The sequence below is a fragment of the Melospiza melodia genome, chromosome 25 (genome assembly GCF_035770615.1).
Source record: "Melospiza melodia melodia isolate bMelMel2 chromosome 25, bMelMel2.pri, whole genome shotgun sequence".
Lineage (NCBI taxonomy): Eukaryota > Metazoa > Chordata > Aves > Passeriformes > Passerellidae > Melospiza > Melospiza melodia.
The window spans coordinates 8,040,356-8,052,336 of NC_086218.1; the positions used below are offsets into that span (position 1 = coordinate 8,040,356).

An 11,981-nucleotide genomic window follows, 5' to 3' on the forward strand; every position below is an offset into this window, starting at 1 on the left:
GAGGTGCTGGGGGTTAGGGTAAAAGGTGTATCATGGCTGGAGGCTGCACTCACCTTTCCTGGTGCTTCCTGGCATCTGCTAAGGAAAACTGGAGGGGTGACTTTGGAGACCCAGGGGCCCCCATCCACCCTTGGGAATGCTGAACCACCACCAGACACACAATTCTCCCCAGGCACCCCAGTATCCCTGATGGCCCCCCCGGTATCCCTGAACCACCCCACTTGCACCAACACCCTGCGTCCCCAGAACCACAAGCCTGGCAGAAAGGGGGACCCCTGATAGGACCCCCAACATCCCTGCAGGACCCACCAACAGCTCCACAGGTCTCTGAGCCATGGTCACTGGGGGCTCAGCCCCTCCAAAGACAAGGGGCTGTGTGTGCTGCCATATGGGCCCCCTTCTCTGGGGCCTTCCCACCCCTCTACACAATCCCCATTCCTCCCACTGTCACCTACTCAAACGTTGCCACCGGTGCCAGGCCACAATGACACCCACGAGCAGGAGCAGGAACAAAAGGGCCCAACAGAACCCTGCGGCCACTGCAAGAAACAGAGGGGGACACATCAGGATCACCCATCACCCCAGGGGTCCTGCACTCCCTGGTTACCCCACCTCTGACCCGACCTGTGATCCAGGTTGAGCCAGGTGTCACCTCCAGGGCCAGCTAGGGGCTGAGTGCCCGGAACACATGGTGCCCGTCCTGTCCCAGCTGGTTGGTGGCCACGCACTGGTAGGTGCCCGAATGTCCCACATTGACTGCCCTGAGCTCCAGGAGGGGACCCTGGATCACCTCCTGCCCATTGTGCAGCCAGGTGAAGGTGACAGGGGCTGAGCCCACCTGCACTGAGCAGCGCAGGGTCACGGGGTCACCTGCACACACTTGGTGTGATAGGGTGCCAAGGGTGATGGTGACATTGGCCACGGGCACTGTGGGGACAGAGATAGGGCTGAGAGCACATAAGGGGCTGGCAGGTGGTGTGGGTGGGTAGGGACAAGGGGGTGGGTGTGATGGGGGATTTTGTGGATGGGGTCACACCACAGAGGGGTGAAGGGACACAGGGCAGAGGCGGGGGACACAAGCATGGTGTCCGAGGGACATGGAGATGCCCAGGAAAGGAGACCCGAGGAGGCTGTGAGGGCTCCCCGTGCCCATCCCCGCACTCACTGCGCACCGTGATGCAGAGCCAGGTGCTGCCCTTCCGCACGGTCCCCCCCTGGGAGTGCACCTGGCAGCTGGAATTCCCCGAGTGGGAGACCCCCACGGCGGGCACCAGCAGCTGCGGGGACCCCTGCGGGCCCCCCACCACCTGCCCGTCCCAGTAGAACACGTGCAGGAGGGGTGCTCAGGGTTGCAGGGAGCTCAGGGTGCTGAGGCAGTTGAGAGTGAGGGTGGACCCCTGGGTGGGCTCGGGGGGACCCTCCAGCACTGGTCCTCGGACAAGCTCAGGGCAGGAAATGGGGGGCTTTGGAAACAGTGACCCCGAATCCCTGGCGAGGCGCTATGGGGCTGTCGGTGTGGCGGCTGTGAGGTGCTCACCATGCACTGTCACTGTCACCGGCACTGACTCCTCCCATCCCTGTGATACACCGTTGATTACCCAGGCCTTGCAGCTGTAGCGGCCGCTGTGTTTCAGCTGCAGAGGGGACAGGGACAGCTCGGTCCCATTGTAGAGCACTCTCAGTTCCGTCTCCTCATGGTAGAAGTACACCGGAGTGGCCCACTTCTCCTGCCTCTACCGGCAGCGCAGTGTCAGCGTTTCTCCCTCCAGCAGTGCCCGCGCTGGCACCTGCAGCACCAGCTGGTCTGGGGGACAGAGGGGTGCCGTCACATCACAAGGGGTCTGCAGGGTCCTGATATCATCAGGACCCCCATATTGAGTCAAAGCCAGCAAACCAGGTCTCCCCAATTTCAACACGAGGGTCCCCCCATAGGGGGAATGCTCTGGGATGTCCCCCTGTATAGGGGACAGTCTCTGGTCACACCAAAGGGTGACCCATGGAGTAGAGCTCATCCAGCATCCTCAGGGTTCCTGTGCGTGCCAAGCTGGGGACACAAACCACCCTCACCGTCTGAGACGTTCACGGGAGGGCTGCACCTACTTCCAGGTCTCTCACATGTGTAGTTGCCTCTCTCATTGACAGTGAAATGGTCGCCTCCCTGCTGCCCCCAGCGCTGCCCATCCTTGTACCAGGTGGTGTCACCAGCAGTCCCTGAGCCCTGGCAGGTCAGTGTCACCTGATCCCACAGCACCGCCGGCCTCCAGGGGGGCTCCACCAGGAGCTGGGTGGTCTGGGCACCTGCGAGTGACAGGGGACACCAGTCTGCCAGGGCCATTGCAGGGTTGGGGACAGTGGGGTGGGGACCTGGCATCCCCTGAGGACTCACCAGTGAGGCCGAGGGTCTGGGCTGGAAGGGAGAAGGGACAGGGCTGGTGAGGGTCATGGGGACACTGTGGACACCCTATGTTTGCACTGCCCACCTCCACCAGCCCTGCAGCACCTGTCCCCACAGCCAAGACCCATGGTCCTGTGCCCATGGCCAGGTGACATCTGCATGTTACGTAGCCCCATTCCATGTCCCAGTATCCCTGTTCCCCTGTCCCAATCCCCACAGTCCCCAAGCCCCAAGGCTCCTTCTACCACATCCTTGTCCCCACAACTCTATCCCCCTCTTCCTGACTCCACATCCCAGTTCCCCTTTTTCTGTCCCTAAAGCCACCCTAAATCTCTGCTCACACTGAGCTCCATGCCCTGCTCTGCCTCTGCTGCCATTGGGGACCTCAGGGGACCTCACAGCCCCCCTGTGCCCCCTCCCCACCGCTCTCTGCCTCACCATGGCCCATCCCACGGGTGTCAGGCCCATGCCCGGGGCACTCACCCCACAGGAGCAGCGCCACCTTGCCGGCCATCCCGGTGTCCCCAGCCATGTGCACTGGCTGTCACTCGCTGCTGTGGCCACCGCTCCCCTGGCTGGCGGCTCTTCGGATGAAGGGGAAGGAAGCGAGGTCACGTCTGTCCCCACGTGTAGGTGGCCCTTGGTGGGGGCAGGGTGGCCACAAGCTGGGGACAGGCTGGGGACAAGGCTGCATATTCTGGGGACATGGTGGGGGATGGTGGGACATGGTGGGAACATTGTATTGTCAGAATTTGGAGTCTAAGGCTGTGTAGGGAGCCTGGGCTGTTTCCAGTAGAATGGGGTACCCAGGGATGGGGTCCCAGGTAAATGGGTGTCCCAAGGGTTGGGTAGACTCAGACTTGGGGAGGAGGGTCCCAGAACAATGTGGCCTCCTGGGATTTGTCATCATGAAATGGGGGTGCCAGGGGAAAGGGGGACCTTGTGAGAATGGTGGTCCTGGGGGAATCAAGGTCCTCAAGGGCAGTGGTGTCCCATGGTCTGGAATTACTGGGATGGTGTTCCTTGGGGTTGGAGATCCTGGGGAATTGCAGTCCAGGAATGGGGGTCTCTGGGAAGGGGTGGCAGAAGGAAATTGGGTTCCAAGGTTGGGGTCCCAGAGGAATGGGGGTGCCAGGGTTGGGCAGTGTGGGGGGGAACATGGGGGTCACAGCTCCTTCCCTGGGTGCCTCAGATTTTGGGGTGAGGCTAGGCCCCGCATAATCACCCCTGGGGTGTTCGTTTCCTGGCCAGGCATTGCATGGGGGTCCTGTGTAGTTCAGCCTCTGTGTCCTCACCTGCCCCTGACTTTTTCCTCTCTTTATTTCTCTTTTTTCCTTATTCTTCTTACTTTTTGCCATATCCCCTCACCCCCGGTTCCTGGCTCAGCAATCCTGGGGTGCACCTGAGCAGGGAACGGGTTGGGGGACCCAGGAGAGGGGGGAAATGGGGAGCAGTGGGTGCAGGGAAGAGTGAGGAGGCTTTGGGGGATGGAGCTGCTGGGCTGTGGATGCCTAACACTTTCACTTTCTTTGTCCTGGAGGAGAGAGAAGAGGCTGTTTGTGCTGAGAGTCAGATGGGAAAAGGGGGCATTCTCTGTTTCTAGGGTGGCACATACAGGGGGCATCTGTCCTCTAAGGTCTCTCCTCTGGAGTTCAGCTGGGGGATCCTGACCCAGGGGTGACACATCCTGGAATGGGGGGTCCTGTCCCGGGGGGTGGCAGTTCCAGAAATGTCCCTGCACATTCCTGGCCGGGTGCCTGTCCCAGGGGTGGCACATCCTGGGGACCCCTGTCAATGCAAGAGTGGGGCCCAGCCATGGCCCAGCCCCACTGCACAGGGATGGCCATTGCCCAGCTCTGCTCTGGCAAGCCCCAGGTGGCAGCCAGAACCTGAGGGTGCCCCTTGCCCCCTTGGCTTTGATTCTGGCAGCTTTAGAGCTGCTGCAAAGGTGAAAATTCTGTGGGTGGAAAAAGGCCCCCCCACAGGATGCGCTGAGCTGTGGTTTGCTCAGCCCTGCAAGAAGCACAAAACCCCAAAGAGAGCCCAAGCAGTGGCTCTGTGAGGGCCTTTGATGGTTTTCAGAGCAGGGCTGGCTGGAAAAACCCTTGCAGTGGCACCTGCGAGGGAACCAGTCCAGAAATGCATCAATTAATCATTTGGACCCTGAGGCACACAGGGGCATTTCTAGAGATTCCTGTGCACTGTCCCAGGGATGGACAGAGCTTTTCCCCTTCCTACAAGGGAAGTCAATTAAGTTTCAGGGTGGGAATGAGCAAAATGGGGAGAGTTCCTAAAGATGGCCCGAGAAAAGGCTTCCTTCAGGGCTGGATTGCTACCCAGCAGGCAGGGAACAATCCCATGGAGCTGTTGGACACTCAGGGAGATTCCACACTCTGTGTTATCCACAAGCAAACGCTGCTGTGTTATGTACAAATGGGCTCCTAAAGGGAACTGAAAACTCTCATTTCATTATGATTTGTTTGCATTTTTTTTTGTGAGTGACTTATTGGGAAAGCAATGGATTCTATAAAGCAGAGCATTTATACCTTGCCAGTTGTATTTTCACTGAGTTTTTACATATTGGGAAAATAATGGTGTGGGAAAGATTTTTGGTTTTATTCTGTGGCTTTGGTCTGAACCAACTGGTTTTCAAGTGTTGCCTGGGATTGCTGAGCCAGGAAATGGGGGGACCTGACCCAGGGGTGTGTGGGGCAGAGACACAGAGACTCCCAGGACAGCCCTGGGGTGCTTCAGGGATAGGGCTTTGCTGGGCTCTGAGTCACCCCAAAATCTGAGGCACCCTGGGAAGGAGCTGTGACCCCCATGCCCACCAAGCCACTGCCCATCCCTGGCACCCCCATTCCCGTGGGAACCCAACCATGGGACCCCCATTCCCGTGGGAACCCAACCATGGGACCCCCCATTCCCATGGGAACCCAACCAAGGGACCCCCATTCCCATGGGAATACAACCATGGGACCCCCATCCCAGGACTGCCATTGCCCGCCACCACCATTGCCTTGATCCCATCCCATGGGCTGCTTCTTCCCTCAGAACCCCTATTCCCAAGGGTCCCCTTTTTCCCCTGCAACCCCAAACTTGGAACCCACATCCCACGACCCCAAATCCCTGGGGACCATGTTCCCACAGCACCCCCATCCCTGAATCCCCCCAGGCATGGAGACCCCCATTCTCCTGGACATCCATCCTTGGTTCCCCACATCCCCTGGGCCCCCCACACTTGCAACAGCATCCCCCACCATGTCCCCAGCCTGTGCCCAGCTCATGGGCACCCTGCCCCCACCAAGGGCCACCTCCACATGGGGATGGATGTGACCTCGCCCTTTCCCCTTCATCTGAAGAGCCGCCAGCCAGGGGAGCAGTGGCCACAGCAGCGAGTGACAGCCAGTGCACATGGCTGGGGACACCGGGATGGCTGGGAACGTGGCGATGCTCCTGTGGGGTGAGTGCCCCGGGCATGGGCCTGACACCCCAGGGATGGGGAGGGGAGGGGGCACAGGGGGGCTGCAGGGTCCCCTGAGGTCCCCAATGCCAGCAGAGCCAGTACATGATGCCCACAGTGAACCTTGGTGGGACTGGGGATGTAGAGTGGCTTTGGGTACAGGAAGAGGGGTCAGGAATTTAGGGATGGGGATGTGAGGACAGGAATGTGGGGACTGGCACCTTTGGGCTCAGGTAGCTCTGGGGATTGGGGAAGGGAACTGGGATGCAGGGACAGAAGGCAACAAGAACAGTGAGGATGTGGCCATGGGGATGGGATCATGGGGATGGGATCATGAGCTGGTGGGGGTGACCTGGGCCAGCATGGGCTGTGTCCATGGTGTCCTCATGCCTGGGGTGTCCACAGTGTCCTCATGTTCTGCCTCAGCCCGGGGTGCCCTCAGTGTCCATGGTTCCAAGGTGTCTGTGCCACATGGATGTTGTGCACGGGTGGCTGTGACACAGACATGTCCCCCTGCAACTCTGAATCTTTTGTGGACCACCCAGAAACACTTTCCCACAAGAACTGCTGTCCCCAAAGGGACAGTTTGGGGACAGCCCCCACACCCCTTGCCGCTGTGCTGTTTTCCCTGCAGTGCCATCCCCACTGAGCCCTGTCCCTTCTCCCTTCCAGCCCAGACCCTCAGCCTCGCTGGTGAGTCCTCGGGGGATGCCATGGCCCCACCCCGCTGTCCCCAGCCCCATACTGCCCCTGGCAGGCTGGTGTCCCCTGTCACCTGCTGGTGCCCAGACCACCCAGCTTCTCGTGGAGCCCCCCTGGAGGCCGAGGGTGCTGTGGGACGAGGTGACACTGAGCTGCCAGGCCTCGGGGACCTCCACTGCCGCCACCTGGTACAAGGACGGACGGCGCTGGGGGCAGCAGGGACCTGACTGCCTCACTGTCACCGAGAGTGGCACCTACAACTGTGACAGATCCGGCACCGGGCGTAGGCCTGCTGTGAGAGTCTTAGATGGTGAGGGGGCTTCAGGTGTCCCCAGGCTGGCACCTGCAGGGACCCCAAGGGCTCTGGGTGGGTTCCCCTCCATGGGTCACCTCCTGTGTGACCAGATCCTGTCTTCTGCTCTGGGGACATCCCAGAGGATCCCAGTGTGGGGAAACCATTTGTTGGAACTGGGGACCCCTGGTGCACCCAATGGGGGGATCCTGGTGCCATCAGGTAGGACAGGACCCCTCTGCCCCCTAGAAGGGCTGGTGTTCCAGGTGCCAGCACGGACGCTGCTGGAGGGGGACACGGTGACACTGCACTGCCGGAGCTGGCAGAACAACACGATCACCACGGTGTCATTTTACCACAAGGGGAAGAAACTGGAGGGGCTCCATGATGGCACCGATCTGTCCCTGTCCCCTCTGCAGCAGCACCACAGCGGCAACTACCAATGTGAGGGCTGGGTGAGCAAAGTGGTGTCAAAGTGGAGTGTGTCAAAGAGGGTTACAGTGACAGTACACAGTGAGTGCAACGATGGGGACAGGGAAGCCCAACATCCTTCAAGGATTTCCTATCCCTGCCTGAATCCTTCATCCCTCCCTTTACTCCTCCCTGGGTCATACAAAATTTCCCACGTCCCTCTTGGTTTCCCCCATGACTGCCCAGTTCCCCCTCCTGATCCCTCATCCCTCACTTTGTCCTTCCCATTCCTCCCTGGATTCCCCACCCTTCCCAAGGTCTCTGCTCCACCCTCTGCTCTCCCTTCCTTCCATGGGTCCTCCAGCCTATCTATAAACCCCAAATCATTCCCTGAGACTCCTCAGTCTCTCTTGTGGTTCCCCATCCCTGCCTGGGTTTCTGCACCTTTCCATGGGGTCTCACCAATATCCCTAGGTCCCAACCTGCCTCCCAGGGTCCCCTTCTGCTAACTGGGATCCTGTCTGTGCCCTTCTAATCCCCTCTTTCCCCTCCTGTGTCTCCCACCCTTCCTAAGTCCCCAATCCCTTCTGTGGCCATCCACAGGGGTCCCGCCCTCGGGGGTGTCCCTGTCAGTGCAGCCCCCTGGGGGACAGGTGTCACTCGGGGACAGCCTGGTGCTGAGCTGTGCGGTGGCCGTAGGGACAGGTCCCCTGTCCTTCTCCTGGCACTGGGAGGGCTCAGGGGCACTGCTGGGTACCAGCCCCCACCTGGAGCTGCACCACGTTGGGGACAATGACAGCGGCCAGTACTGGTGCGGGGTCAGTGACGGGAACAGCGTGGCTGAGAGTGACCCCCTGAATGTCACCGTCCTGGGTGAGCAGGACCCTCTGGCTGGGGATGACCCCACCCACAGTACCCCAATTCCTACTCACCAGGTGCCATCCCAGTCTCTGTCCCCACAGTGCCCGTGGCCAATGCCACCATCACTCCCGGCCCGCTGCCACACCAGGTGTGTTCAGGTGACAACGTGACACTGTCCTGCTCAGTGCAGGTGGGCTCAGCCCCTGTCACCTTCACCTGGCTGCACAATGGGCAGGAGGTGGCCCGGGGTCCCCTCCTGGAGCTCAGGGACATCCATGTGGGACATTTGTGCACGTACCAGTGCGTGGCCACCAACCAGCTGAGACAGGATGGGCACTGCATGTTCCAGGCACTCAGCCTGAGCTGGACCTGGAGGTGACACCTGGCTCACCCTGGATCACAGGTGGGGTCACATGGGTCACCAGGGAGTGCCGGTCTCCTGGGCTAATGGGTGATCCTGATGTGTCCCCCTCTGTTTCTTGCAGTGGCAGCAGGGGTTGGCAGGGCCCTTTTGTTCCTGCTCCTCCTTGTGGGTGTCATTGTGACCTGGCACCGGTGGCATCGTGTGGGTGGGTGACAATGGGGGGACAGGGCTCCCAGGGAGCTGTAGAGGCCCACAGAGTTGGGGAGCAATAGGGCAGCACCCACAGCCCCAGAATTGTGACCATGTTTAAGGGTCCTCAAGCATTGGGGGAGACACTAGAGGGTCCTGCAGGAATGTTGAGGGTTCTTTCAGGAGTCCTGGGGGTATCTGGGGGTCTCTGTCCCTGCTGGGCTTTGCGCTTTTGAGACTGAGTTGGTCGAGGGCACTGGGGATGTTCAATTATTCTGTGGGGCTTCAGGGATGCTTGGGGGTCCTGAGGGGAATTGAGGGTCCAGTGGGGGTTCAGGAATCCTGAGAGGGGTCAGGGCCCTGGGGACCCCATAGTCACCTCTTCCCTCTTTCCTCTGCAGCTGCCAGGAAGAACCAGGAAAGGTAAGTGGGGGCTCAAACCACACTCTCCCATTTTACCCCAATCCCCAAGACCTCCCATTCCCTCCCCCACATCCCCTTTATTCCCTCAGCGCCCCCCGGATCTCCCAGCCCCCCCAGAGGAGGGGGAGCTGCTGTACACCCACATCGTGGTCACCAAGAGGCCAGGGGGTGAGTACGGGGGGGGCACACGCAGAGGGACACGTCACCCACCAGTGTCACCCCACCCAGATCCCACAGCCCGTGTCTCTTGCAGCGTCCCCCCGTGCCATCACCCTCCAGGATCCCCAGGTGACCTACGCGGAGCTGAGGGGAACCCAGGGGTGACCACGGGAACCCGGTGACATCTACGGGAATGTGCTGTGACACTGATGGGAACTGGGGGGCACTGGGGGTCCCCACCCATGGGCACCCACTTGTGTGTGTGCTGCCACTAAAAACTGCCCCTCTGCCTCCCTGTGGAGGCAAAAAATCCCAAAGTGCTCAGAGAAGAACAATTTCCTAAAACAGCAATGAGAGCGAATAAAACCAACTGAAACAGACAACAAGGTTGAGTCCAAATAGTCACACAAAGAACGATTTCCAGGGAAAGCCACCAATAAGGAACTGGGAATTCCCAGAAATTTCCCCCACCACGTTTCCTCCACCAGAGGAACCCAGCATTGTCCTGGACCTGCATTGCTCTGATGGTCAAATCAGCCTTCAGGAGGCTCTAGATTTTCTTCTCCCCTGTCCCAAACCCCTCCTCTGCCGTGTTCCCCACATCAGGATGACACAAAGGCCCTGAGGGGGTTCCAAAGCCTCCCCCTTTTCCAGGACAGACAGGATCAGGGCAGGGCACAGGGTGGGGTGTCACAGACAGGAAAAGTTTCATGTCTGAAGACATTTTGGAACACCTGTGTGTGGCAGGGATGGGTCAGGCCTTGCTTTTGGTGAGACAGGGCTCCATCTGTCCATCAGTCTGTCAGCCGTGGCACACTGGGGACAGTGTGATGCTTTGCCAAAGCCAGCTCCTGAGTGGCCGAGTGACCAGACGTGCCGCCTGAGAATAGGGCCCTTGGTGTCCCAGCTGGCGTAAAAGGCAGAGCATGAGGTGGGCAAGTGCCTGACCGTGTCTCCTCTTCGGGTGTCTGTCCCATCCACGCTGGAACCCAGGAGTTGGCAACTCATTTAAATGAGAAATATCTGCCAAGGAAAGTAGGAACATTCCTGGAATAAGAAGACACATCTCTAAACCTCCTTTTTAATTTCCAAGATTTTGGGGAAATCAGGCAAAAGTGTAGGAAAAGGAATACCAGCTCTGTAGTGGGAAATTTACAAAGCAGATCAGAACAAACAACACAAACCCAGAACTTTCCGTCCCACTCAGCGCTGTTGGGTTTTGTGGCAGTTATAACCGCGGCCAGCAGGGGGCGCTGCAGGGAGCACTCCCGCCCAGCAGGGGGCGCCCCGGTCCAGCTCCATCCCCTCAGGGGCCATGGCGGCCTCAGACGGGAGGGAGGAGGGGAAATCGCTCCTTTTGCAAACTCACGGCCTCCAATCGGTCCCAGCACCACCACCAGCAGTAGACAGAAGCCGCCAAGGCAGCAGGTTGGATCCCAGTGCCCACTGGTAGCATAGCAGTGTCCCGGGGCCAGGCACATGCCCTGCGCAACACCTGAGACTGCTCTCCATGATCCTGAATGGAAGGAAGGCAGCACCTGACCCCAGGCAGGTTTTGAGTGTACAGCAGCACCTCTGGTGACTTTACACCACAATTCCTGCAAACCCTCAGCCTTTCACGCAGGTGAGGAGGGCAGGGATGGAGCAGCTTTGGGGACACCTGGAATCCACACAGGGTCACTCCCCACAGCCCCACCACGGCCACGGGTAGAGCCACTGACCGATACTTCCACACTTTTCTCTCTATTTTTGTGGACAAAGTCGGAATCCAAGCATTGTTTCCATGAGGTTCCTCAAGGCTGCAGATTTTGTTCAAGAAGGAGGTTCCCAGGAAGGTTGTTGGCATATTGTTGTGCACTAGTTTTGTGGTTCTCTCTGTCCCTTACAAAGAGTAACAAAGGATCAGTTGCTACATTTCCGGGCTGGTTCTCCCACAGCTGCCCCTGCCGGGAGGGTTTCCAGCCAGCCCTGCTCTGAAAACCATCAAAGGCCCTCACAGAGACACTGCTTGAGCTCCCTTTGGGTTGTGTGCTTCTTGCAGAGCTGACCAAACCACAGGAAGGCCCTTTCCGCCCACACAGAATTCTCACCTCTGCAGCAGCTCTAAAGCTGCCAGAATCAAAGCCAAGGGGCCAATGGGGACCCTCAGGTGCTGGCTGCCACCTGGGGCTGGCCAGAGCAGGGCTAGGCAATGGCCATCCCTGTGCAGTGGGGCTGGGCCACGGCTGGGCCCCACCGTTGGATGGCCACTGGCTTCAAGGAGCAGGAGTTTGGGGCCTCCTTCCTGCTCAGGGTTCCATTCCCCAGCTGCTCTTGCTGGCTCAGATCCAGCAGGGGACGAGCAAAAATGGAGAAGTCTGGACCCCTCCAAAGCTGCCAAGCTCCAGGACAGGACCCTCTTCCCCAGCATGTGTCCCCCCTGGGACAGGATCCCCCCAGGACAGAATCCCCCCAAGACAGGAGCCCCCTGGATGTGCCCCCTAAGGACAGAACACTTCCCCCCATGTGAGATAGGTGTCAAATGGCCTTTTTCCTTCTTCTGCAGGAGACAGAAAGTGAAAGTGTTGGGGGGTAAAAGCTGTACTCCCCCATCCCCCACAGCCTCCACAGCCCTCCCTGCAGACCCCTCACCCCTGGGCTTCCCCCACCCTGGGCTTCCCCCACTCTGGGCTTCCCCCAGCCTGATTCCTGCTCCAGGTGCCCCCAAGGACCATCAAGGCAC

The 11,981-nt window shown here is 59.5% G+C and overlaps 1 protein-coding gene across 1 annotated transcript in view; it reads left to right on the forward strand.

Moving 5' to 3' along the window:
• The window catches only part of LOC134429365 (Fc receptor-like protein 3), a gene marked incomplete at its 5' end in the record, with an annotated part of 61,857 nt that extends 52,394 nt beyond the window's left edge, over positions 1-9,463 (forward strand). The window contains 3 exon segments of the mRNA XM_063176511.1: positions 8,610-8,689; positions 9,190-9,268; positions 9,354-9,463. Coding sequence (XP_063032581.1) covers positions 8,610-8,689; positions 9,190-9,268; positions 9,354-9,463 — 269 coding nt within the window.
• Between the last annotated feature and the right edge of the window lie 2,518 nt (positions 9,464-11,981).